Raw genomic sequence first — 27,527 nt, 5'->3', positions numbered from 1 at the left:
CGGGTGTTTTATTGCCCCTCGCTGCACGGAGGGAGGGCACGGACCGGGGCTTTTTCCACGGGAACAGCCACTGCGAGAGCAGCCCCATATCCCAGCACATGCAACAGAATATAGCATAACAATAGTATAATATCGTATAACAACAATATCGTATAACATGATATAAGCCCAATATCCAAAGCTCAGCAGGGTGGCCACTCACCCTCATGTCCTCAGCAGTAACACGGTGGTTCTGCGCAGGGGTTTTTCGGGGCTCCCCGCGTGCGCCCGCAGCGCAGCCCAGGGCGGCTGGAGCAGGGAGCCGACACCTCATCTTTTTAGTCCTGAACGTCCTCATGCCGGCAAAATCAGGATGCACGATTTCATCACCAGATTAGACTAGTGGGACTTGCGCACATGGTGGATTTTATTCCTGTGGTACAGAAAACTCCCAAAGTGACTTACTTGATTAAAATATCTAAATTTAAAGCATTTCAGAGTGGAAGAGAAAGGAATTAAAAGTTATTTTTATTACTGCTCTATTTTAGCTACTATTATATATACTATAAAAGTCACTAGTAATGACTTTTTAATAATTTTTTTCATTATATACCATTTGACACACCACCACACCTTCCATCTTATGAGTTAAAAAAGGAGGAAAGAATAACAGTCTGTGTAAACCCAGAATTAAGGTCCATGTAATTAATCTTCTCTTACACCTAAGTTTGCATGTTAAATTGCGCATTCTATTTCAATAATGAAATTATGTAAGTAATGAAACATATGTTTCAAGTTAGCACTGTTTTTAAGTATTTCAGCTGTGTTTTTAAGTATAAGACAGTCTGTGCTTCTTTACTGTTATACAAAGAATAAATGAAATATAGTTAAAAATTATGCACTATTTTTCCTATTATTCTCAGGCCTACATTTACATGTGGAGGAGTTGTATCTGGAGAGTCAGGGTTTATTGGGAGCGAAGGATTTCCTGGAGTCTACCCTCCAAACAGCAAATGTACTTGGAAAATCACAGTAAGAATTTTTCATATCACAAAATCAGTGCTGAAGACAATGAAGAGCTATTTGTTGTTAATGCCAGTGTTTTCTATGGGATAACATATGTGCAATAATGAACTTAGTAAACTTGGAGCAGCTCAACTATCTGGAGCTCTTTAGGGTTGCTGTAATACAATAGTAGTGGCTGAAATAGAGCTGACCTTGCCTAATGTCAGAAGCAAATTTTCATTGACTTCCATAGATACACCTCTAATAGTTTTGAATTAACCCACTTCAAAGCAAACATTTACCCTTCCAAGTCACTGCAGAAAGCAACAGTTAGATAGATCAAATGTATTAAAGTAAAGCCTTGAGGTATAGATAATGAACAGCAAAATTCGTTGGCAAGAAGACATAGAAAAAGTTTCCAACAAAACTAAAAAATTCAGGCATGTTTGCTTGTAGTGTGCTAATAACAGCGTTCTGCCAGCCAGGATGTCTGGAGCATGGCATACAGCAAGCTGACCAAGCATAGGAAAGTGTTGTTACATTTATAAATGACCATGCGAAATCGTGTGGTACAATGGATATTTTGATGCTGAAATGAGACTGTAGGGCAGAGACATCGTATCGATGGACAGCAAATGACATTAAACAACTGGGACTAAACACTTCAGTGCTAGATGTGTCCCTATCCACTTTTCCTCACATCTACACAAATTAAGCCCTCCAAAATTGCCCACCAAATTTCCTCTCCATTTTTTAGTCACAGTTCACTAAGAACTGCTGTGACATCCAGGCCTAGAATATGGGCTTCACATAAAAAAAGATGGGTAAGAAAGCATAAAAAAAATAAATTAGTCTGTGCGTCAACGGGACCACTAAAGACAACTTCTGTTCAAAGCCTACATTACAGGCTAGGTGTTGGCAGTAGAATAGGATGTCACAGGATAATTGTCTCCTGCTACTACAGAGATGCTGACGCAAAGCAGGAGACACTGATCTGTTTAGAGTGTTCAGTTAAAGTGACTCTTGTACCAAACAAGTGGTGTAACTGTGATAATTTTATCTGGAGGATAGCAGTGAAGCTGCAACAGTTTCTTTCTTCACCTTTGTGTTGCATTATTATTAGAGCCAAGGTAGAGGTTACCTTTAATCTGTGACTGACTTTATCCAGAAGAGTATGATGTGAAATGCAGCGTATGCACATAAACAAACTTGCTTCCTCCTGCCTGAAGAGGCTGAGATTACAGCAATTAGCATGGCCCACTTGACAATCTGAAGAGCAGATGCAAATTCCATTTGGAATCATACACACACGCCTTAAATAAAAGAGGGAAAAGCCCCAAAGTTAGTTTATCAGAATAACTCAGTATTAGATCTTCAAAAATTCAAAATTGAATCTGGAGGGAAATAATTTTTAATATAACAGCATAAAGTTTTCACCATTAAAAAAATCAGATTACAAATAGAGGCAGCACTGAAGAAGCATTTACTGAAGCATCCCACGGATCTGACCATCATATACTGCGGGTAGAGGCAGAAGAGAACAACTGATTACAGAGTCCATACAAAGTGGTTTCATTGCAGACTTAAAGCTGTTGCCAACAAGATGTGAGTGTCCAGGTTAGCCTGGACATTGTGAGAAGCGTTACCACAAAGCTGTAGCAGAGCTGTGTCTGCGCTTGGGCTTTACTGACCATGGAAGGAGCTCTATGGCTACTTGCATTTCACGATCATCCTGACTCACACTTTTCTGCTGCGCTGCCATTGACTCCTGCTGTTCGGCTGCCGCATAGCTATTCTCTGTAGCTTGCCCAAGGCCTAAGAAGGGCTGCACAACTGTAGTAGTCCAGGCTTTCTTGTGCCCCCACCTCATTTAACCCCTGTTGGACAAATATTGTTCGCTAAGCCACATGGGCAAATGATTTTTTTTTTCCCCATCAACTGTGGGGAATACCCAGTCTTTTTGATGCACAGGAAGGAGGGAGGGAAAGCAAGGACTAAAAAACTTGCAAGACTAAGCCTGCACCCTCTTTAAAAAGAGGATGATTTACCAAACTGAGGGAAAGTGGTACACTCAAGGGTCTGGTGAGCCTGAATTTAAACAACAAAATCCCTTCACCAGATACTGCTGAGGTTCAGAATAGCTTGCAATAGCACCTAAGTAAGAAAGTCAGTTACACTGCCATGAAGAAATATGCTGTAGTTACTATGTTAGGGTTCCTCATTTAGCATCTGGTCTTAGAAGGTGACCAAGACTTTTTGCCTATCTGTTTTAGACAAGGGCTGTGAGCACCTTCCTGAGAACACTCTGCCTAATGCAGGATCTGACTCGTCTGCAAGACTGGAAGAGAGATTGATTCACTTTCCATCTGAGTCACAAGAAGCGTGAAGCTGTTGTTTTCTCAACTAGAGGATCTCATTGCCTATAGAAGAAATCTACAGTGAGGCAGAGTGACAGCTAATTCATTCTTTAAAAGAAAATAGGCTTAGAAAATGTTATGGGTAATACAGATAAAGCAATGTAGCATTCAGGTATCAGCTGAAATCTTTCCAACGGTTTGCTAAAGCTAGAAGAGTCTCTCTAACTTAATTATGGTTCTGTTATTTCAAGAGACTGGGACTTTTTCAGATGGCTAAAGAAAACAGCTTCTCTATTCTAAGAGCTCTAAGAAGTGTTCAGCACATGCTTGTGGTTATATTACAACCTTGGCAGACTACCCAGCAGCTTTTAGCTGGCTTTGCTAAGAAGTCATTTGTACAGCTATTTCCTTTCCTATAGTAATGTATATAGCTTTATCTAAAATATGTCATATACATTTACTTTTAATACTCTGTAATCCTTCTTGGCCATCACCTCACATAAATGTGTCACATAGTCTAAGAATCTGGACTGCTGTCCGGTGTTTTTCTGGCAGACTATGTAGTTCCCATAAAACTCTTAACAAATTTTTGTGCAACAGTAATACTGAAGACTGTTAGAGTTATGTAAGGTTATATTTTTAGAAGTTCAGGACCTGTGTTCCAGCAGGTTTGCTGACAATAAGTAAGGTTTTAAATATTTACTTATCAGGGGAGTTGGGAATCTGCCCTGGGCAAGTGAAATATTTTAAATAATTTTCTCTACATCTTAAGCATTCATTTTCCCATAACATCGTGAAACTGACCTTCCAGTAGAGAACAGATCTTTATGCACGGTTGTATGGACAGAAAAGAAAAAGCTGAACAGAATTTAATGCCTTTATCAGGGAGAGCAAGCTAATACAAATTTTTTAAAAAATTGTTCCTTTGTGGCTGGAGAGGATGGACCTAGGGAAGAAGCAACTAGGCAGGAACTGTGGTTCTCCCCAGGATGTAACTCTAAATAACTTTCAAATTCATTCTCATTAGAGGGAAATAACATGTTTGGCTTGCAGGTAGCTGATGAATTTTTCAAGTCTACCTAGAACCGTTATGGCAAAACATACAATCAGCATTTTGATATTAAACATAATACCAAAATACATTAAACCCATATACAATATAGGTGTAAAAATTAGGGCAAAACATTTTCTCAGAAAATTGGCATTTAAGGGTTCTTTCCCCACCAAAAGACTATTTTCAAAGCAAATAATCTAAAACAATTTGGAAAAGTATGACAGTTTCGAATCCTCCCCAGAAACTAGAAGAGACACAGGGATGAAGAGGGCTTTGTGTTCAGTCAAAACAACAGCAGCAAAACATTAAAGTTTAATTACTTTAAATGGAAGTGGACTTTGATTAACATTTATAGGAAATACCTACAATGAATGATTACAAAAAGAAAAATCAAGGGACCTTATTTTGTGGTGGGTTGTATATATAAAATAATCATGCCCTTTTGAAGACACTAATAATCTACACGGATGATTTCAGGGAATTATGCTGTAGAAGAACTCCCCCTAAAAATTCAGGGAGTGCTATTTCCCTTTAGCCTCCAATAGAGCTAAGGCATCCTTCACATGAGTTTAGCGTCATAATATCTGATCCTAAAGAAGTTCATAGAGTTAAAATAAGAAAGGAAGCAAAGGGCAAGTATGGGTCAGTCACCCTCAGTGTGACAAGGAGAGGCAGAAGCTTAAGTGCCTCTGTCGTTGAAAGATACCAGCTGAATGGATAAAACAGAAAAATAAGGCACACCCTGCAGGGGAAGCATCACATATTCTTCCTTTGAATCCTCCCTGGTTTTTTTCTGTTTTGTGTTTGGTTTTTTTTTTGTTTTTTTTTTTTCTTAAGAGCTGCAATTCCTTCCAATTCTTCCTCTGAGGTATCCCATCATCTTACTGCATCAGGCTCAGACGTGGCTTAAAGTAAACAAAACTGAGTCATGCTGGTCTTTGCTTTCTCCCCTGTGTTTCTCATGGAGCAATATTTTAAATGTCCTAGGATAAACATTGGCAGATTTTAACAGATCAGTTTTAAACATTAAAAAAAATGGTAGAAATGAAAGAAAAGTATTGTTTTGCAAAGATGCCTGTATTTAGGGTGGGATTCCTTGGGAGTAGCTGCAAACTGGAGCAGCTGCTGCAATAATGTGGAGCCACCATCCTCTGCACTCTTGAATGTCATCTGGTCAGACCACAAACTTTTAATTGATTTAAGATGCTGGAACAAATCTGTTATTTTTGTGAGCAATGACAAATACTATTTTAATAAGCAATGACATTATTTTATAAAGTAATGGCAGTAAGTAGTGCCACACAGTTCACGCATTTCTGTAAATGACTTATCTCCCCAAATTCAGCTAAATGTGAGCAAGGTTTATTCTGACAACTGAAGTCTGGAGCAGGCTCTTTGTTAAACATTCATGACTGTGTAGTTGAGTTTTTCCCTACCCATTTTCTTACAAATTGTCAAGAAGCAAAACTTAGAAACTCAGTACATCTATGGGGAACAGTCTTGACAAAGATCAAATAGACTGAACTAATAGAAGCTAGAGAGATTAAAAACTATAATGAAATAGATAATGTAATGTAGTATAGTATAACATAGTCAGTGGTGGAGAGAGAAGGAAGCATACAACGCTGCATAGAATTACTCATGTTATGAAATGGAAACCTCAAGACTTGAGTGAATGGTTGGCTGGCTATCTGGAGTTTGGTCGCTTTGCCAGTGCCCTCTCTCTCCTAAGTGTGGGCCAGTCCCACATCCTGGTCCCCCGTGCCCCACCTGGGGCAGCACAAGGGAGCAGAAAACCCTGGAGTATTACTGAGTGCTGTGAGGCTGGTGTGAGCAGAGCAGTGCTGGCTCAATGTGCTCATGGACAAAGCTGTCAGTGGGCAGCCATCAGCATTACTGAGGGATAACCACTTGGCTAAATCTGAATGCGTTTCTGCAAGGACAGCAAAAAGCCCTTTTCTTACCCCAGAATCCGCCACCTTTCACATTTCAACTTCCTTCTTCAAACTCTGGGAGGTATTAGGTGTCTTCAAAGAGGGGGTTCAAGCTGAGAAAGTAGGGAAAAATCTCATAAGCTATGAGCTGTATCACAAAACTACTTAATCTAATATGATAGAGCAACTTCTGCTCAACTTTCAGAAGCAGTGGAAGGAAAAGGGAAGGAAAATCCTTAAATTCTTAAAGATGGGTAAGTTGTAGCAAAGCTGCCAGACACTGTAAACAGTGTTTTGTATTGGAAAATGTTGGTCATTCTCAACTGTAGGCATAACAGCTCAGTTTGTATTAAAACATGATAACTTTTAAAGGTCACCTCATTTGGATCCTGTTGTACCAGTTGTACAAACTTACAAATAATGAGTGTTCCCACCCCAAAAGAGCATGTGTTTATTTTATATACATACTTCTGAAAAAAAGTCTGCTTTAATTAAACTGCCTAAATCTGATTTTATCTGACTAACTTCACAGCCAGCATTTTTGAACTGATTTGTCTGGTCACATAGTTTGTAGCATAACCATAAATAACATTCAGATCTTCTGACAGGAATACCAAATTCCTTTTAGCTCTTTTTCTGTTAAAATGACCATGTCTTAATGCTTCTTAGTGATTCAGACCACAAGACAAGTGAAGGCAATAATAAGAGATTTAGTTATGAGAGCAGTGATTCAAGAAGTCACACTGCTTTCACTGAATATCTTAGAATAGGACCACGTGTCTGTATTGGCCGTATGCCAACTAAATAGACATTTTCTGATACCAGCTATAGGGCTTGCTAACTTCAGTAGTGGGAGTTTTAAACCTAACATCTGGCTTTAAAGTTTTATAAAACATAGTCGTTGTGCTTTGGAATTTCTGTGTAAGATTAGATGAGTTTTGTGGTTTTGATGTAGTAGTAGTAGTAGTAGTGATGTACGTCAGCACAGGGGAACTGAATGCAGTTTTGAGAGCACTTTGAACAAGGGCCAAAGGAAAATACTCTGAAACCAGCAACAGGAACTGCAGTGGGGCTGGTCAGCCAGTGTGTACGTGGGCCCCAGGCAGTTGAAAACAGCTCATGCAGGATCAGTATCAGCACTGGACATAAAAGCAGACGCATGAATGAGTAACCTTAACATATCTACAGCACATTTTTCACTACAGTCTAGAGCCGCTGCCTGTATTAGTATCTTCTGTGGGTTAAGTGGTCACTTCCATCTATACCTGACAAGACATTTTTAACTGTTGAAACTCACAACATTAAAACAGTTTGACAATTTCATATAGGAACAGTTTAGTTGTAGTTTATCTCAAACTGGTGTTTGAAAATGAGTCACTGCTAAGGAAGGAAAAAATTTGTGAACTCTTAAATAAAGTGGCTTAGATATGGACTTACTGCAGATATATTAAGTGTGTGTTATATATTTAAAGCAGAAGATAATAGCAGTGTCTCAGTAAAATAGAACAGCTGCAATTATTTTAATAGGTAACCACTCTACTGGGCTACGAATTGAATGCACATATTAGACTCTGCCTGTGTAGGGTTCATCTATACTTTAAAATACTGTTTCCCTTCTTCCTGTCCTGTTAGATAGCATTGAGTGCTTTGTTAGAATAGTTTTCACTTCCCAGTACGCTGCTTACTCTCTTAAAAGCTTGCAACTCTATCCCAGGAAATGTTCTCCTCCTTGTAAACTATTATGCACTCTTAATTTACATTCTTCTCAGTACTCTTGCATCTTTCACAATGTCCACAGATGCAGACATGCAACAAGATTTGCCCTGTCTTATGTTTCCTCAGATGTTTCAGAAAATAGAACTCTTTTCTGTATTGAGGACACCCACTAATGGTTCTTTTGAACTCCCTGTTTATACTTCTACATATTCTTTCAAAATATAATTCTTTCACTGCAGCCTTCAAGCTAAACGTACCCACTCCTATAGCTAAATATTTGGCTTGTACAGCATTAGCCATAAATTTTCCAATTTTATTTACAAATGTAAGTCATGTGTCAGCAAATAAAAAAAAAATCCTTCAAACTATGAAACTTTATGACATAAACAGCAAGGTAAGAGAGGCCATTTCATTTGCTCAAAATTGTAAATTGCTTGTTCCTTTTTTTTTTTTTTTTAAAAACTATATTAATCTCATCCTCCTCACCTCACTTGGTGACAGGGAGCTCCATGGCCGATTGCATACTTTCAGTAGAAAATAAGAGAATTATGCCAAGCTGAACTGGGAGGTGATGGTATATAATCAACTATATGAGCCTGGCTAGACAATACTGTGGATCAGGAAGAAGATAATGGCAACAGAGATGGCCAGAGCTTTGTTTTTATGATTGGTCCAACATGATTTTAAAAACTACTCTGCCTAGAGTAGAGCTGACAAAAAGAGCTTACCTGACAAGAAATGAAGGATATGAAAATACTCATGCAAATAGCGGGATCAGATAGATATGTGGTGTCAGTCACACTTCAAGATACATCTCTCTCTCCCTCCCTCTCTCTCTGCAGGTCCCAGAAGGAAAAGTTGTGGTTCTTTCTTTTAGATATTTAGACCTGGAAAGTGACAACTTGTGCCGATATGATTTTGTGGATATATACAACGGCCATGCAAACGGACAACGCATCGGCAGGTTCTGTGGTACTGTGAAACCAGGTGCCCTTGTATCCAACAGCAATAAAATGTTGGTCCAGATGACTTCAGATGCTAATACTGCTGGAAGCGGATTTATTGCGAAGTTTTCTGCAGCAGAACCACATGAAAGAGGTAATCAACAATTACATATGTGCTGAAGACAAATACAACTGTACAACTCTACGGAGAGCCACATTAATGCTTAAAAAGATGTGATGCCAGAGATATTAGGGACTGTGCTGTTCAATGTATTCATTAATTATCTTGCTTAGCAAATAGCAAAGTATAACTGTTTCGCTGTTGTAGTTAGTTAAACAAAGTGTTAAAGAGGAAGGCTAACTATTGTACGAGATGCAGAAGAACTGCACCTAGAAGTAATATAGTAATAGCTAGTCAATAAAATGAGAGATGAAATTCAATATAGATAAATGTTGCAAATAAGGGGAAAACACCCTAACTTCATGTACAGTACAACAGGCTCTGAATTGACTATTACCACATAGGAATGAGATCTTAGGTTTAAAATCAATTAGTTATGAAAACAGTAGTTGAGCATCACTCCAGTGCTCAATAGGCATCAAAACAGAAACAGGAACTTAGCAATTTTTTGTAAAAGGGAATAAAGACCAAACAACAACAACAAAAAATTATGCTACTATAAATCCATAATGCATCTACATCTTGAATACTACTTGCCATTCAGGTGTTCTTATCTCAGAACAGGATATAGTAGAACTATCAGAAGCAATCAGGGACAACAAGTATGATGGAGTGTAGGAACATCTTCTACACAAAGACCAGCTGCACAGCATGGACCTCTTTCATGCTGGAAAAGGGAAGGTCAAGGGGAGTGTAGGAGAGGGCTCTAACGTCATGACCAGTACAGAGAAAGTAAACGGGGACTGCAGTCACCATTTCTTCCAGTACAAAAAGCAGATGAGCAAGTGGCTGCAAAGGAAAGGAGAGGGTGATTTTTCTCAGAGGGCTGCTAAGTGGTGGAGTGCTGTGCCAGGGGACATTGTGCATTGCCAATTTCTACACTGGTTTCAAAACAATTAGAAAAACATAAAAAAAAAAATTGTTAGGCATTATTAAACATAGAGGCATTGCCGTGTGCTTGTGAAGACCATGAACTGCGAGAGGCTAGGAGGTTACAGGGAGGTGGCATGACCCTGCTGAGTGGCTCTTTTCCAAGGCTTTTGCTATTAGCATGATACCAGACTAGACAGGTTGTTGGGCAGATGCAGTGCAGGTGATGATGAGCAATTTATTAGTCCTGCCAGTTGTATTCCTGTATTGATAACTTCTTGAAAGATATATTAAATGACTGTGACGTGATAGAGTTAATTTAACAAAGAAGGTTTATAACCATATTATAAATAAAGGTTACACAGCTATTTAGCTTTTGTAGTTTGGGACTAGGAGGAGGACATACGGAGGAAAAAAACCCCTTCTCTGTGGTGGGCTCTCCACAGGCCGCAGTTCCTTTGGGAATGTCCGTCAGCCCTGGCACAGCTCCCCCCTGGCTGTGGGGATGGCTGCTCCAGCGCCTCCGACTCCTCCTCCTCCCACCCTGGTGTCTGCAGGAATGTTTCTCACTGTCGTTTTGGGTTTTTTACCTCCCTCTTCATGTACATCTGGCATTTTCTGCCCTTTATTAAATACATTTTCCCAGAGGAGCCACCAGCTGAGCGGAAGGGCTCAGCCATGTCCTGTGGTGGGGCCGGGGCAGAGGCGGCCGGAACCGGCTGGGACCGGCCGTGTCTCCCTCACCGAGGCCCTGCAGTAAAACATGTGCATTACACGGCTTACCTGCACCCCTTTGCGCTCTGGTCAGCGTGCTGCTCGGTACTTGCAGGGGATCAGTACTGCGGGGGACGACTGGAGAAGCCGTCGGGGTCCTTCCAAACACCCAACTGGCCGGAGCGAGACTACCCCGCGGGAGTCACCTGCTCCTGGCACATCGTCGCCCCAAAGAACCAGGTAAGGTGCTGCCCTCGCCCTGCTGGCGCGGCCCAGCTTCCATTGCTTGCAAGGACAAACGCCTCACGACAGCCTGCTCACGCAACACGCTGCCTGCATTGCACTGAAACAACAAAAATGCTGAAATGTAAAGACGGTACGTGCAAGGAGTGCAGGCACGCCTACGCTCCAGCGATACACGCCTTCCTCTCGTGTATTACCTGGCTCACTCTGGAAATGCCTGTGCTTTCTCAACATTGTATGTCCTCTTCTGTGCATTGATACATTCCCCTAAATTAAACTGTTTAAAGCATCTGTGACTGGTAAGGCTTTTAAAACAGATTTTTAAGATTATTTTGTTAGTTAACAGAACATCATACAAATTAAGTTAGGGCAGGTGATCGTCTCAGGACCAACCATGATGATGACCAATGCTAGGTTTAAGTCTAACAACATTCATAGCATTTTCAGTGTTGCTGCAGTTTGTTACTGAGGTACTCGGGTGGAGCTGACTGAATTTATTGAAAGCAGAAATTATTCTAGTCTGTGTACCATACAGGGAATATATTCAGATGTGTCCTGCACAGGGATTTTCAATGTACGTTTCATAAAGTTTGGTCCATCTCATAACATGCTTGCTTAATTAGCCAGATTATATGCCAGAGCATATGCTACCACTTCATTAAGACCTGACGAGATGTGACGGCAGACTAAGAGGGCTCATTTGCCACTGTTTGCCACACATGGCTAACATGAGTGTGTTCCCTACGTAGGGCTAATGTGAATCGTAGCTCCACATTTTCCGGTGGTTGCTGAGCCATCTGCTCTGTACCTTGGCAGGAAGTCCACAATGATTGAATGTTTTGGTCACCAAGCATGTTTGGTAGGTTTTTTTTCTTAACCACATCCAGCTTTTTAAATTCCCCTACATGTAAAGATGACTTTCTTCTTAATCTTCTGCTCATGACCATAATCCTTCAAACAAAAAAAGCTGCCCCAGATAAATATATTCTTCAGATCTTTCATACTTTTCCATTTACCAAGGTATTTTCTCCCTTGAACTGAAGCAGTATGTCAGCTTAGTGTTTCCTGTACTCCTCTTTAATCCACATTCCTTGCTTGCTAGATACAGGTCATTTAACAATCCTATAGATAGGCAGTGATTTTTAAAACCTTATCTGTAAACAGCAGATTACTTTGGTTCTTTCCAAATATCTTTAGATAAGCCTAAAAACTTTTCCTAAGCTTTTAGAGAAGATTTAAGAAAGGCTATATAAGCATAAAAATAAGGGCACTATATCCTGTGCCTTTTGAAGATCCTGTTACATAAATCCACAAGTTTTTGAATACATACATTTAATGTACTGCAGCAGTGGTTGCTTGCATGCAAATGAGGCAGAATTTTGACAGTCACAAAAGTTGTTTTTGAGGAAGTAGTGAATAAGCATCTCTCTTCAAGTGCACATGAAAAGCTGTTCACTCTTCAGTTTGCCAAAGTTTAGGTGCTGTTGTTTCTACTTCCCTTTCACAAGCATGTGAGCAATAAAACAAGGCACTCTTTTGCTTCCAATACAAGCCAATAATTACTTCATGTATTACAGAAAATGGAGGAGCTTCTCATGATGGTAAAGAGCTTCTATCATGAAATACTTCTTTATTAGTGCAAATGCACTTATGAACAATAGTAAAGTAGATATTACGGCCTGCTGTTTTGCCTGCTATGGAAAAAGTTAGCGTGCCTGCTCCCATCTGAATTACTTCTTTCTATACCATCTTTTTTCATTACAAGCATATTATTCGGATGGCTACTTCCATTTAAAGTGCATTTTTTCCTCATGACGACAAGGTTTTTGAAACAAGCCTATTAATCATCTCTGAAACCAAGTCCCCCTAGGTTACTCATACTTTATGGGGAAAGAAAATGATGCCTTACACAACCGAATAGTGCAAAAGCATATCCAGGCAAAACTAAGACATTAGGTGATAACAGGCTACCATTACTATGAATGTAGAACAAGATCATTTTTACTATGTCAGGAAATCAAATAAAGGGCATGCAATGTACAAATTACTCCTTTTTCTTTTATAGTCTTAAGAGATTTAATGCCATCTTTGTTTGAGACAGACCTTTAAAGAGGAATCCTGCATATCTACAATCAACACAATTCAGTGTTGTCATTCAAGCCTAAACTGTTGCGCTTCATATGAACAACCTAAATACATATATTACCTCTGTTTCAGTTGTGCAGTTATGTTATGTTTTCCTTCCTTGCTACACACAGCTCACAGAATCATACTGCAGGACTTTATTTCAGAGTAGTAAATTCCATTTCTGTTTTCTTGTCCATTGTTTTTCTTTCTTAAGTAGAAAAGTCCATAAATACAAGTCGTATTGGAGATAATAGAATCAGTATTGGAAATGCCAGAATTATTCTAGTTCTCACTTATGACTTGTAAAGCCCCAACATTTATGGAAATCATGTATGGAAACACAATTCCTTTAACTACTTACTATCTTCTGGTTTTAGTCTTACTATTTACTAATTTTCTTTCTTCAGTAATTTTGTTCCTGACCTTTTTATTTCTGCATGAGGTGAACAGCATTGGCCACCACAGTAATTCAGACCCTGCTCTTACTAAGTCAGTGAAGTGGCTCTTAGCAACTTTGCCCTTGCTTTTTCATTAGCATATCTTGGATGATACAGTCACACTAAAAGCCCCTTTTCTGTGGTTTAGATTTGTTACAGTTATTTTAAAAGCAATGTAACACCTAACACCTACTACCCTGTTTTCATTCACTCATAAAAATAACTGTATGAGAAGTTACTTGCATATATTTGAGAACAAAATGTTTTATAGAATGTTAGAGTCATATGTTGAACTATTTGTTAGACAGAAGTCACGTGGATTAAAATACTTTACTCCACAATTAAGTGGATTAAGGACTTTATTGAAAGAAAAAAATCAATTAGTACTTCATATGAAGAGGTCACTTAGTATAAGAAGCACTAATAAATTTTGCTTATCAAAACCTTAATGAGTTATTTACACTTTCCTTGCAGCTAATAGAATTAAAGTTTGAGAAGTTTGATGTGGAGAGAGACAACTACTGCAGATATGACTATGTCGCAGTGTTTAATGGTGGGGAAATCAATGATGCTAAAAGAATTGGGAAGTACTGTGGAGACAGTCCACCAGCGTAAGTAACCTTCTTGCATTATGAACTTCACTACTGCTATGTGTCATGTTGCTAACAGTTCTGTACTAGCTTCTGAAAGATTTTTATTCATTTTTAAAGTAAATATGACATTGTCTACCTCCAACTGAATTTCTAGGAGCTGCTTAGTATCTTGTCTCTCCCTAGGTTTTCCTTTTTCTTTCTCCCTCCATGACTAGCCCTGGCTCCAACCCATGTTCTGTCCTGTCCCTCAAACCTCACTAAAGCACTGTCTAATAGCACCAATACTCGTGCTAAAGCTATTGATATTGGTATAACACTAATATTAATGGTAGCTGAACACTGTCATCACTCCATATATATGTTTCAACTATAGATACTATAGATACAAGGACCCAGCTGAAATCTCTAGCCCTTTAGCTCGTTACTCACTTTATCTGACTCATTTCCCCTCAGCCACTTCTCTTCTGCTGGTTCCCTGGCTGCTCTTTGCATCGCTGCTTACCATCTCTTCCATCTGTGCCAAGGCATGTTCTCTTATGGCACAGACTGCTTTCCTGAGTGTGCTGGGTAGCACAGCAGGCTTTCACCAGGTTTGCTATCAAATTGCTGCCCGCAAGCCCTTTCAAGACCCACAACTCACCCATCCTCAAAAAAACAACCCACCTTCCCAAGCCTCCCACCCCCAAAAACCACCCCCAACCCAGCCAATGGCACTGTAATTATATAACCAGGTCTAGCAATAGTGGACCATAATTATTCCAAAAAAAGTGTAAAGTTTTTTGGATGAGGCTAGTAATTTTTAGCTTTCCTTTCCCATTGTTCTTCTTCCATCAAGCTTCTTAATGCTGAGTAGCTTTAGAACATGTAGAGAATGCATTTTGTTTCAAGAAATACAAGTTATTAAAAGAAAAATAAATGCAGGGAGGTGTGTGACTAGACTTAGGTCTCAGAAGCGGCAGCTAGTTTGATTCCCTAAAGCAAGTAATTGTGGTAAAGGGGGTGGAGGTGCATGCCTCAGTCTTTCTAAGCATAGCTTGCTAGACTGAGATTTACTTTGATTTTTTTGTGTGCTTTTTGTTTGGTTGGCTTTTTTAATGTTGTGTAATATACCTTCAAGAGGCAAGAGAGGAGGCAGACATTCTGTAGAACTCTTTAAAAGAATCTTTTTAAAGATTTTTCTTCTCCATGCAGCAGCTATGCAATAGCATGGCAGTGCTAGAAACAGAGTAAGGTTAGGCCTATGGAAATTTATTAGAAATTTGGAAAGAATCTAATTAAGGGTAGGGCTGCACGTGAAATATATTAACTTCAGTTTCCTTCAGTCACCTTAGGCTTTTGGTCTGGGGTACACTTTTTTTTTTTCTTTTTCAATTTCAAGCTTTCTACATAAAGACATTTCTTTTCAGGCCTCCTTCTTGTAGTAAAGTTAAAAAAGCTGCTCTGTATAAAGATACTGACAACTGAGAGTCTTATGGGTAAGACTGTTCTTTAAGTGCTAGGTAATTCAGGCCACTAAAATGATGCAAGAGGCTAAATTCTAGCAGTAGTTACATACATAATCACTTCCTTGATTTCAGGAAAAACTTCACTAGTGAAAGTAAACTATCTTTCCGTATTGCCTTCAACCCAAAGACTGTGAGGCAGAGTTAGTATTGAGTCCTCAAGGCAAGGAGGTGGGTTAGAAATCTCAGACATCCACTTCCACCCCTTTGCCAAATGACACTCAGAATTTTTCCATTTTTGCCTCATGTATGTATTTATAGCAAAGTGACTTCATACTTTATAGCTTAGAGTTTTACCTGCAAACTAAGATGAATTGTTGCCTTGCAGTGCTGTGGGACTTGAAGTGACTGCAGATGGACTGACTGGGTCTCCAAATGGGCGATATGTTTCTTTGACCTGAATGTTGTCAGCATCTGTATATATTAGATAAAAAGTCACCACCATCTGAAGTAAAAACACTATCCCAAAAGGAATTCTATTGCAAACACTTCTGTGTCTTTAGACAGAATAAAAAAAAACGACCAGCAGATGACAGACGTTAGTTACATTACTTAATACTTTATCACCAGGTAGACAGGTATTCCACTGACGAGCATAGCATGAGAATGTAATTGTGACTTTGCAGATCTATCCCTTACAACTCAACTCTTAATGCAGAACAGTAAGGTATTTACCTTCAAGCTACTGTAAAAAAACCCAAAACCTAACAGAATTTCATATTAGAAACTTAACTACTGATGTTCCGTAAAAATACCTTCAGTTCCTGCCATGGGTGTTTTGTTGTGCACAAGTTGGATCCAAAGGGCTGAAGCAAATGGACTTGCTTCCTAGCTGAACAGAGTTTAAACCAGAAGCACAATCAGAGTCTCATTTGACTCACTCTATATGTAAGTTGTGACGTTTCAGACTTTTTCCAACTGAGGAAGGAACTGAACTCCACAAAATCTTGTCCTTCCCTTGGTTCTCAGAAGGCAGCAGTGAACAACACCCCTTACTGATGAGGCTGGTGGCCTCCAGTCCCTGGGACTTAGCTGCTTCTTTCCAGCTGAAACCTAGCCCAGCTGTACAGTACATTTTGCACTGTCAGGATCTGGTCTTGGCTGACAGGGCAATGCAAAAGGAAGAAGTGCCAGTTAGTCCCTGAGAGGCAACCAGGAGTAGCTTCCTAAACCACCTCTCAGCTGTGGCTCGGCATCTATCCCCACAGCATGTCAAAGCTGTAAACTGGTCTGCCAAAACCCAGTGGGCTCCAAAATACAGACTTTTTAGTATGGACTTTGTGCAACAGGCAAACAAGGGCAGAAGACTGGGCTCAGACCCAGGCCACATAGCTTAGAGATGAGATTTCATGTTACAGAATGTTAGAAGTGTTCTGAAAGCCAATCTGAGGATAGCATGGCTTCCTAACGGGAGATCCAATATAGAGCTTGAACACAGCCACTTTCCCATACAGAGTTGTATATAGGCAGCTTAGATAGCCAGTGAAAGGGGGAAAGTATGGCTCTTGGCGATTTTCCACTAGTACTGCAGAATTCTCAACAAAATTTATCAACTGGGTTCATAAAAACAGTAAGGACAAGAGCACTGTTATAAAAGAACTAGAAATCACGGTGTGTAAACTGAATTATGAAGCAAGCCTTGTATAAAGTGTATTAGTTGTGTCTCTGACACAGTAATTATGCAAGGTGGAACTCATTAACCAGCAGATACAGATAATGTAACACAGTATTCTCTAACGAAACAGTATACGTCAGAAGTATGAGTAAATGAGTAAACCATTTGGTGGTTGCAGAGTTGAATTCAGATCCAACTGTAGGCCAGCAAGCATACAGTGTAACCACATACTTGATTCCTAAATACAATTACTATGATACATAAATGAGTGGTATATATAATCATCACAAGTTATTAGGAGAAGTAATTACTCAAAAAAACCCTGCGTCTCAGACAAAAAGCCTTTTTTAAAGAGACAGGATACACAGACTAGGTCAGATTTTTCAGATTTGGTGTTGCAGTCCTGGTGTTCAGGAAGCAGAACAAAGCTCTCAGGCAGCTGATAATCAGTGCCCTCCTACGTCCACAGCCTGTGTCAATACCGCAGCAAGAAAAGCATAATCTGCAACTACTGTGGCATCTGTAAATCTACAGAATTCCAGATAACCAGGCACTTACTTTTGGCTATGTCAGACTCAGCCATCAGAGTAACCTGAGTTCTGAAACACCTGCCAAAAACCAAGGAAAAGATCACAAGTTATTACTTCAAAGGCCTGATTAAGTGTTTTGAAAAACTCCAGCTCATGAACTATGTCAGACATCCTGGGAAGAAACAACAGTCATTTTAGTAAAACTACATCTTAAAACACTTTCTATTTTCCTCTCTCCTCACGAAGATTCTTTTGCCCCTATATTCTTCTTCTCTACAAAAACTGTGGTTTTGCTTGAACAATTTGTGTTAATTATTAATGAATATTGAGACAAGGTCGGTAGAAAGCTCAAAAGAATGAGAGAAGTGGTTCTTTGGCTAGACTTGCATTCCATACTATTTTCTCTAACAATAGTCTTAAAAATTAAGCCTCATCACACTACATCCGCATCCAGAGGCAGTTAATGTCACAGAAGGTACTACGCAGTTTAAGAACTGAAAACTAATACACTGAACAGTGCTTGTTCATTGACATTTCAAATCCTAAGAAAATAACTCCATTAGATCTTCATGGCCTTTGTAATGAACACCTAATCATTGACAAAAAACCTGAGCCCACAGAAATAATGACTCAAACCGTTTTCTTTTTAGCGTCTTTGTCAAAGAATTACAGAATTCAACATTGAATTCATTTTATGAAGGCCTTCCAAATGTGTAATATGCTTTTGATTAAACAGAAACAAATTACAAACCCCCACACTTACTTACCTCCACTACACACTGAGGATTTCTTTAATATATTTCCCCACTCTGTTAATCTAGCCCCTTCCATTCCATGGAAGCGAAGTCTGCACTGAAGTCACACAGATGATTTTAAAGGTACTCATATTGACATAACCTTCAGGAATCAGAGGTTTACATGATTCATCAGAATGAGTTTCACACTCATAACACCAGTGTCTGACATGCCAGCAAAAAAATATGTATTTCAGTATTAGTCTGGGGGCACATACAGCATTCAGACCACTAATTAAAGTGAAGTGCACTCTTTTTTTGTAAGAATGCTATTAATGCTTGTCTGACATTCAAAACAATGGAAATTTTTTTTTCCCATTTCAGGCCTATTCTGTCTGAGAGAAACGAGTTGCTTATTCAGTTTTTGTCCGATTTAAGCTTAACAGCTGATGGTTTTATTGGCCATTATAAATTTAGACCAAAAAAGTTACCCACAACTACAGTTCCACCTACTACCACAACAGTCCCTGCTACCTCAAGTAAGTTTTACTGGCTTTATTTTATTTCTTAGAAAAATATAGTATTCCAGGTCAAGGTTATGGAAAAATGTAATAGAAAGTATACTGAAATACACAGTTTTATTGTTTATTAGTATTTCAAATGTTGAGGGAATGAATTAAAATTAATATACTTAAGGGAGTTTCTTAATATACTCAAGGGAGAATCTAATTAGCATTATTAAAAGGAAATCCATCCAGGCGAAAGTTCAGTGAAACAGTAACTCACTCCAGCCAAGAGAATTTTCCTGTCTCTTCTCAATTTTTGACAGTTAACTAGCAAATTGCATAGAAGAATGGATGAGCAAAGTTCTTTTGTTTAAGAACTTCGAATTATTTCAGGAAATAGTTTTATTTAAAGGAAGTCTTCCTTCTATACAAGTTAATATGTAAAAATCTGACCATATTTTTCTTCATGTAGTTATTAAGATCAAGCAAAATTGGTATGGAAGCCAACTGAGCCCTCTTTAGATTCTGTCAACATGACACTCTTCTAGAATTATTTTTATTTAAAAAAATTCAGGGATTGGAACCTACAAAGAAATGTGTCACATTAAAAATAAGTTTCCTTTTATATCTAAGACTAGACAGCATATTTGAAAGATCAGAGGAGGATTTCTCTGAAGGTATTGCCAAAACTACCTCATTACTGAGATACTGAAGGGATAAATTCTTATTATAATCTGAATGTGAGAGATTTTAAGATACAGTTATAGCAGAAAACCAAATTATTTATGATGTTTTTGCAACACATAACCTGATTTGTACTTCAAACGCATCAAAAGTCAGGAAAGCAACGGCCCACCAGCAGGTAACCAAGAAGCTGTGGTGCTTAAATACTGATAATGAAAGGTATTTAAAATACATTAAAATAAACATTATAAAAATTAAATCATAATGACCTGTAAGTCATTCTGATGTGACTGCTACTCTAATAATAAATAATTCAGTTCTTCTTCACTATAAAGCACTTCTTATCAAAATTGTTAGTTCAAACACTTGGTCTCAACTAATCCAGGCTGTCAGGTATCTCATGCTGAATTTATCTTCAGGGTTTTGCTATTGAGGTTTGTTCTGTAAGCTGTTTCTGTGTGCACATGCAAAAGAGGTGTACTTTCCAAATTAATTCCAAATCAATTTTTATGACAACATCAGTGTTAGAAAATAAAAACCATGCCAAGTCACGTGAGAGAGGACAACAGAGGGAAGGTGTTTAAAAGGACTTGTTAGGCAGGCAGAAATAAGAAGTCCTTTCAATGGCTGATCAGTTATGCATGGTGTAGGCATTTCTGATCTTAAAAACAAACCAAAGCACACCAAACCTCTACAGTTTAGTTAAATTTCTGATCAATCATTTGCATTCAGAAGTGTTTAGTTCAAATAGACTGATCATATTAACTTGCAAGTCAGACCTGTTCAAAGTCAGACTTGCACAGAACTCCAGGCATTAATAAAATATTTAACTTTAGTAGGGCACTTTCAAGAATTTTCTCAGTCTTACATAAAAACATTAGTACCTGAAGAAATAAATAAATGCTATGTAATACATTAATAAAAGTAATTAAGATTATTCCAGTACATATGTTAAGGAATTGATTTTCTTATTTCATTAGATCAAGTCATGCATTATAAAGGAAGTAAAAAACTGCAAAGATATTCTTCATAACTACTTTAGTTTTCTTTGAAATTAGGGTTATGTAGGGGTTTGGTTTTTTTAATTTGTCCATTTCAGCTCCATGTTTCCAATAATTATGATGTCATTGACCAATTCCAAACAAACTTGAAAAGGACATAAAAGCCTTAAAAATACTGCATCTCAGCACATCATGTAGAAAGGTTTAGCTGAGTAAAGTACAGAGACTATTAACACCCACCTAAGGAGGAAAAAAAACCCCAAAGTGTATTCACTTGTTTATAAACAAAGCATTCTGTTTCAGAAAGGAAATGTCAACCTCTAATCACAGAATCACAGAATCACTAGGTTGGAAAGGACCTTCAAGATCATCAAGTCCAACCATTAATCCAGCGCCACCATGTTCCCTAAACCATGTCCTGAAGATACTTCAAACACTATGTTGTTACAGTACTACGTCATGAAACTATGTGAAAAATTTAGAAAAAAAGTCAGGAATTTTAACTCTGATCTCTTCCATCACAGCACAGTAATTTCAGATAAAAGGCCACCCCCTCCCTCTGATGTATTACCATAATATAACGTTATGATACTTTAAGTGTACTACTAGGGCTGTATGGCAACAGGCAACAACACTAAATAAGTTACATATTTAGGATCACGTTGCAATCAAATGGAAAATTTCTGTAACATCCCATTCTATAAGGTCATTAGAACAGATGAGACATGTGGAAAGATGATGACTGGAGGTAATGGCAGAGAAAAGGAATATTGTTATTGTGGTGTTCATCCCTTGCAATACCAGATCTAGTTATTGTATACATCAGGATTATTCATCCTTCTTCTCTTTTTTTTAAACCTACTGCTTTGCATTTGTATCAAATACCTAATTTCAATTTCAATTTACTTCTTACTCTTCAAAAAGTTGCGAAACCTACAGTTGCGTTGTGCCAGCAAAAGTGTAAGAGGAGTGGGACTCTGGAAAGCAATTATTGTTCAAGCAACTTCGGTAAGGAAGCAAAGTTTGTTTCTTTTCAGTTATACCCTTGGCACTTACAGGAATTTCACCAGATGTACTTCTGAGTTATCATATATAGACTATATTTTTACACCATCTTATATGTATATCTGACATTAGTATCTGTGTTTTACTCAATATATTCTTGGAGATATTCCACAATAGGCACTGCACATACGTCTGAAACAAACATACCTTCTCATTCTGAAAAGCCAATGACAATGCAAGACAACCTCCTACGGGAAAGTATTGATTCGATTACACTATTGTCTCATTTGTGTGTAACCAGCTAATGCACATTTTATGCTGTACCTGCTACTATTCCACAATTCAGTTTAAAGACTTCCAAAATACTTTTAAAATAAATTAGAAGGCACGGAAGCTTAGAAGCACTGCTTTCTGTACACAGACATAAAATCACTCAGGAAAAATGGGGTCTGCTGCATATTTGGATGGCATTGTCACTGCTGATTTGTTCAGTTATGTCCCAGAGTATTTTCCCATATTAATAGGGGAAGCTTTTTTAATCCTCCTATAACATGCCTAAAAATTTGATGGGACAACTTTCCACCCCCACGACCACTTTTTGTTTGTTTGTTTTAATCTAACTGTCTCTAACTTTATAGCTAATTCCATAAGATTTGAGGAAATCTGCTGTTTCAAGAAAGTGGGGGCAACTTTGCATCATTTTGCTAGAAAAACAGTTGAGGGCTGTGGCTGTACTCTAAAGCAGAAGGGAATCACTGCAGCATGACTCCTTACTACACTCTTCACCACCAGCCAGTTGTAATTTGCAACTAGTATAGGCTGGCCCAAGACCATAAGAAGCACGTAGGAAAAAAAAATGGTCTCCTCTTACTGACCACATCTCAGCTCTTGTAGTTGACGGTAAAAGACACTATATAAAACTTGTTATTTTCCCTCTAGCATCAGGGTAATAAATCACATTCAGTCTCACCTTTTGTCAAATACTTGACATTTTTCAATCTTTTCTGTGGCAGGAGTAGAAATATCTTATATGCTCCTGTGAATTCAAGCATATCTTAAGAACAGAAAGTGTGCTGTTTGTAGAATATGATTTATTCTAAGTTCGTTTGCTGACTTTATGAATTTAGAAAATAAAAGCTATTCCTCTTTCTTCATGCATTTAATTTTTGTTGTTTCCAGAAGTATACCTGCAATACCCAGCATTTCCACATCCACAGTTCTCTTTTGATTGAACTTGAACATTCCCATTTAAGCAAAAGCTCTGGATTAAAGGAAAATAATGTGCAAGTTTACAAATGCCTAACCCAAAATGTGGATTATGCAGATTTGTAAAATAAATCTGTCTGCATATACTTGGTAACTGAACATCTCATTGACCCTAGGATAGAAGAGCTTATTTACAAAAAGTGTTTGGAGAAGAAAAAAATTGCTAATAGCATTTACCATTCCCTTTTGATAAATAAAGATGGCCCACAAGTTAATCTAGTTTATATTCATACTGAGAGGTCTTTGGGAGATATGATGGTCTAATCTGTAGTCTAAATTTAGCTGAAATTAGCAAATTCGTATCAGTATCAGGCCTCACACAGATCAAAATCTAGCTCCTAGGGCATCAACTATTCCCTGCTACTCATTTGAGAGTGTCAGAGCTGGGAATTCAGCTTTTGGCTAGAACATTTTCAGTTCAACTTCTCCACTCTTTTAATATTAGTCATTAAAAGAAGTATCAAATTGTACTGTTTAATTGAAATAATCAAAACCTAAAACTGGGCTTGCAAGAGACAGATGCATTCTAGGAACAGTTTTATATTTGGTGCCACCAACATTTGTCAGTAGTGAGTTATCTATTACAGGTGATCTATTATGCAACTTCAGTAACTCTTTCCAGTATTGTTTGTTTCCTTATTATGGACCAATACACTTACTCAGTTTTTATGATGCCTCAAAATTTGTATCTAAAAAATTAAAAAAATATGTCAAATGTCTTTTCTTCCAGTAATAACTGGAACTGTAATCTCAGCAATAACACGGGCTGGCAGTCTGCATGCAACAATATCAATCATTAATGTATATAAGGAGGGAAATTTAGCAATTCAACAAGCTGGCAAGAGTATGAGTGCCAAAATTATTGTTGTATGTAAGCAGTGTCCTCTCATCAGAAGAGGTAAGTACACAAAAATAAGTGCTTTGTGTGTTCATAAAAGACAACAGTTTTGAAAACTGCTATTTGAAATAGGACCACAAAAATCAGTAAAATTATAGTAGTAGTTTCTATAATCAGCAACTAATATTATAATCAATTTATGATAAAAATAACTAGTTATCCAGGTTTGTATTGCATTTTTTAGTTTTACTTATAAAGGATTACAGTGACTTAGATCAAAGGAGTTTGAAAAACTTTTTTTTTTAAACGCACGTGATATAAAGTAAAATTTGATTTGGTTCTCTCAAATGAAGCTCAGTTAGATTTTGTTTTTACGTGTTATGTGCTTTGGAGCTAGTTTTTATACAAAGTTAATTAGAAGGGAAAAACAACAGCATGCTAAACCTAGAAAAGCAGTATGTCACAGCAAATCACAAAAATCAACATGTTTCCCTGTTGCTTCTCTCCTATAAATATGAATATGTATATATTTACATCTTTACTGTAGAAATACTAGTAGTATTAAGCCCCCTTTGTATCTGCAAACAGCCAGTATTTCTATACCTGTCTTAAACAATATTATACTGCGTAAATCAACCACAATAATTTCCAGTTTAAGGTAACAAGGGCTACCTATGTGGTGTTATAAGTAATACTGAGACTACGTTTAATTGAAGTAACTAAGTGAAAAATAAAACACTTTTCAGCTCTGCCTCCTGAGTAAACAAGCAGAATAGGAGAACATAAATGGAACCATACAGGAAACTGTCAAAATAATTTAATAAGCATCAAAAGAACCCCTGATCACATTCAGGATACTATGGGTATTTAAGCATATTAATTCAAAGTGAGCAGTACCAAAGTGGAAAATCCTTGTCAGAAAATAGCTTTTGCTTTTACCTTTAGTTCTCTGGAAACTGGAGATCTATCTGGAAGACATAGTAATATCTGTGGTGGAACAAACTGTCTCCCTTTAGGCAAGACTGCTGGCTCCAAACCACACACTTCTCTTTCTCATCCTAAATCGCCATTAATTATTTAATAGCCATTACTTAATATCTAAACCTTTTTGCTTATACCCCTATAACACTGCTCCTTCTAGCCTAAGGCCTTGCAAACCTCTAACCCTTCTAAACCATAAAAATACTCAAATCCATCTGATTTCTCCAAAGCCGGGGCCTATTGCACATTAAGCCCACCTTGCTTGCCTGACTGCCTCTCTGTATGTCTAGAAGATGTTTATGTCTTTGAGGGAGGAAAAGGGAGTGAAAGGACTTAAGTGCATTATCCCTTAAGAGCATTACCCTACAAGCTGAGCAAATGAGAAAATATCCAAAATGAATGAGACATATTCCACTTCAGGTGTTAGTATTTATAGTTTTTATACTACCTTTCTAATGTCTTTCAGACTCATCTGACAGTCTACATTTAATGAGTATCTCCTATATATTTAATTAAGTAGTACATACTTAGCTATATATCTACTTGATTTATACATAACTCTACTTTATTGCATAACAAGCATGGCAAAGATGGGTGAGGTATTATATATTTTAGGTAGGAAGGAAAAAAATGTTAGAAGGCATTGGTAACGAGAGTGCAAATTAATAGAGACCACAGATAAAAGGACTATACTTACCAAATCACATCCTGGTTTTCTGTCTTGTAATAACATGCTCTCCTTTGTAGGTTTAAACTACATCATCATGGGCCAGGTAGAAGAAGACGGTAGAGGCAAAGTCTTTCCCAACAGCTTTGTCATGAGTTTTAAGACTAAGAACTCAAAGATCCTAAATGCCTTGAAAAACAAAACATGTTAAAACTAAACTCTGCAGCTGCATTCTATCACCTCTCTTGAAAAATAATTTTCACTTAGTGGAAGTCATTAAAATACAACTGACTGTCAACACTAAGACTATGCTCACCCCTTCTTCCCTCCCATCCACGTTAAGCATACCTTGGCACAAAGTGGTATCCATTACACGTACCTATCAAGACGAAAACAGATCCTCCAAAATCTTAAAGCTGACGATTTGCAGCACAGCCATCTGATCTCAAACATACCAAATTCCAATTACTTGGAAGCTGTTAATTTATAACTGTCCAATTTTTTACAGAGTTGTGTATGTAAAATAAGAATTCTAAGTGCAATATTTATAGTAACTCATTTTAACTCAGCTTTTTCTCTAAAGTTGTTTTATTACATGGATTTCTGCATTATTATCTATGCTTAATAAAATATTTTAAGATTAAATCATACACTAACTAGTTATTGATTATGTGTGAAGCGGGGCAGGCTAAACAGAGAAACTCTTTTTTGATCATTTACACGCTTTTGGTGGTTTGGTCTTGCAGAGTATGACTGACCCTACACTTTCTTGCTGATTTTTCTTCCACTGAAGTCAGTGAATCGTTGATCTGAACAGGAACTGGATTTACTCTTCAAAGAATTAGACAACTGTAAAACAGCGCCATGCTTTTCTCTGCTGATGACTACAGTTAGTAAATGTCACTATTAAGTTCCATAAGGTAATTAGTGAGGAGGAAGGCAGGAATTAATTTAGGGGTAGTAAATTACACAGTTTAAACTTTTGGATCTACTGTGAAAGGATGGACAATAGAGCAACGCTCAGTCTGGCACCAGTAGTGTAAATAGTAGCGTATCTGTCTCATTTATTTCATTCCTATATGCAAAAGGCTGAACAAGTAGCTATTTTGAGGACAAGGGAAGGAACAGAATGGAAGCAGTCAGACAATGATACAGAGATCTTTGTATACTGTTGTATAGTTATTTGTTACTCTGAAACTGAAAGCCTGTAAGATGGAGCAATAGAAACTGGTTATAGGTAAAGATTAATACTGAGACGTTGAAGAACATCTTGGTCAAAAGCAGATAGGAAACACATGCTTTTCCAACTGGGTAAAACTTGAACAGTAATAAAAATGACATGGATGGAACAGCATCTAAGATCCCTTTAAATACTTGTTTTCCTCCTATATAAATACCATACCAGAGTTCTTTTGATAATCTGCAACCATGGGCAGGAAACTGTAATGAAATGTAATGAAAAAACACAGTCCCTATTGGAAGTACTCATTGCTTATTTCAGTGGCAGAACGGGGATTACCATTCCTCTTCAATGATTGATTCCCGTACATAATGCCAAGAGGTACTGTCACGGTGCGACTCAGTAGCTCAGCAGCATCTGTTCCGAAGACTTAACAGGTAGTGAGGCAGGAGACAAAAGAATCAGAGGGAGGCACAAAGGTACAAAAGGGCTGTGCTGGCATCTCAGATCAAACAGCTCAAAGCTGTAACCATACCGTACAGATTGCTAGGCCTCTGCCTTACTGACTAAACCTACAGCATTTCTCTATGGAAATGACAGCAACATTTGTTTGCAAAGTAGATGTAATTTTGTAATTTTTAAACTGTAGTTTTAATTTTCCAGTTTGATTGATTCCTATGCAGAATAAAGGGTTTTATGCACGGTGCTCTCCGCATTTCACAGCGGCAGCCTGGGGAGAAGCAATGCGGAAATCATGCTCGGAACTGTCTTGAACTAAAATAATCCATTTTTATTTATGATATGACCATCTGTCATGCAACTTCTTCAGCGATGCAAGAAGAGTCTGGCAGCCTGCTCCTTCTC

The 27,527-nt window shown here is 38.0% G+C and overlaps 1 protein-coding gene across 1 annotated transcript; it reads left to right on the top strand.

The window, feature by feature from the left end:
• Positions 1–902: 902 nt before the first annotated feature.
• Positions 903–25,694, top strand: PCOLCE2 (procollagen C-endopeptidase enhancer 2; the record flags this gene model as incomplete). The annotated part of the gene is made up of 8 exons (XM_010295063.1): positions 903–1,011; positions 8,888–9,143; positions 10,870–10,994; positions 14,036–14,172; positions 18,920–19,074; positions 21,651–21,734; positions 23,728–23,895; positions 25,564–25,694. Coding segments are annotated over 8 exons (1,165 nt in total), but the record flags the coding sequence as incomplete, so codon positions are not given.
• Positions 25,695–27,527: the final 1,833 nt, after the last annotated feature.

This window comes from Phaethon lepturus, unplaced genomic scaffold, assembly GCF_000687285.1.
Source record: "Phaethon lepturus isolate BGI_N335 unplaced genomic scaffold, ASM68728v1 scaffold52389, whole genome shotgun sequence".
Lineage (NCBI taxonomy): Eukaryota > Metazoa > Chordata > Aves > Phaethontiformes > Phaethontidae > Phaethon > Phaethon lepturus.
This window is presented reverse-complemented; position numbering and strand designations above follow the sequence as displayed.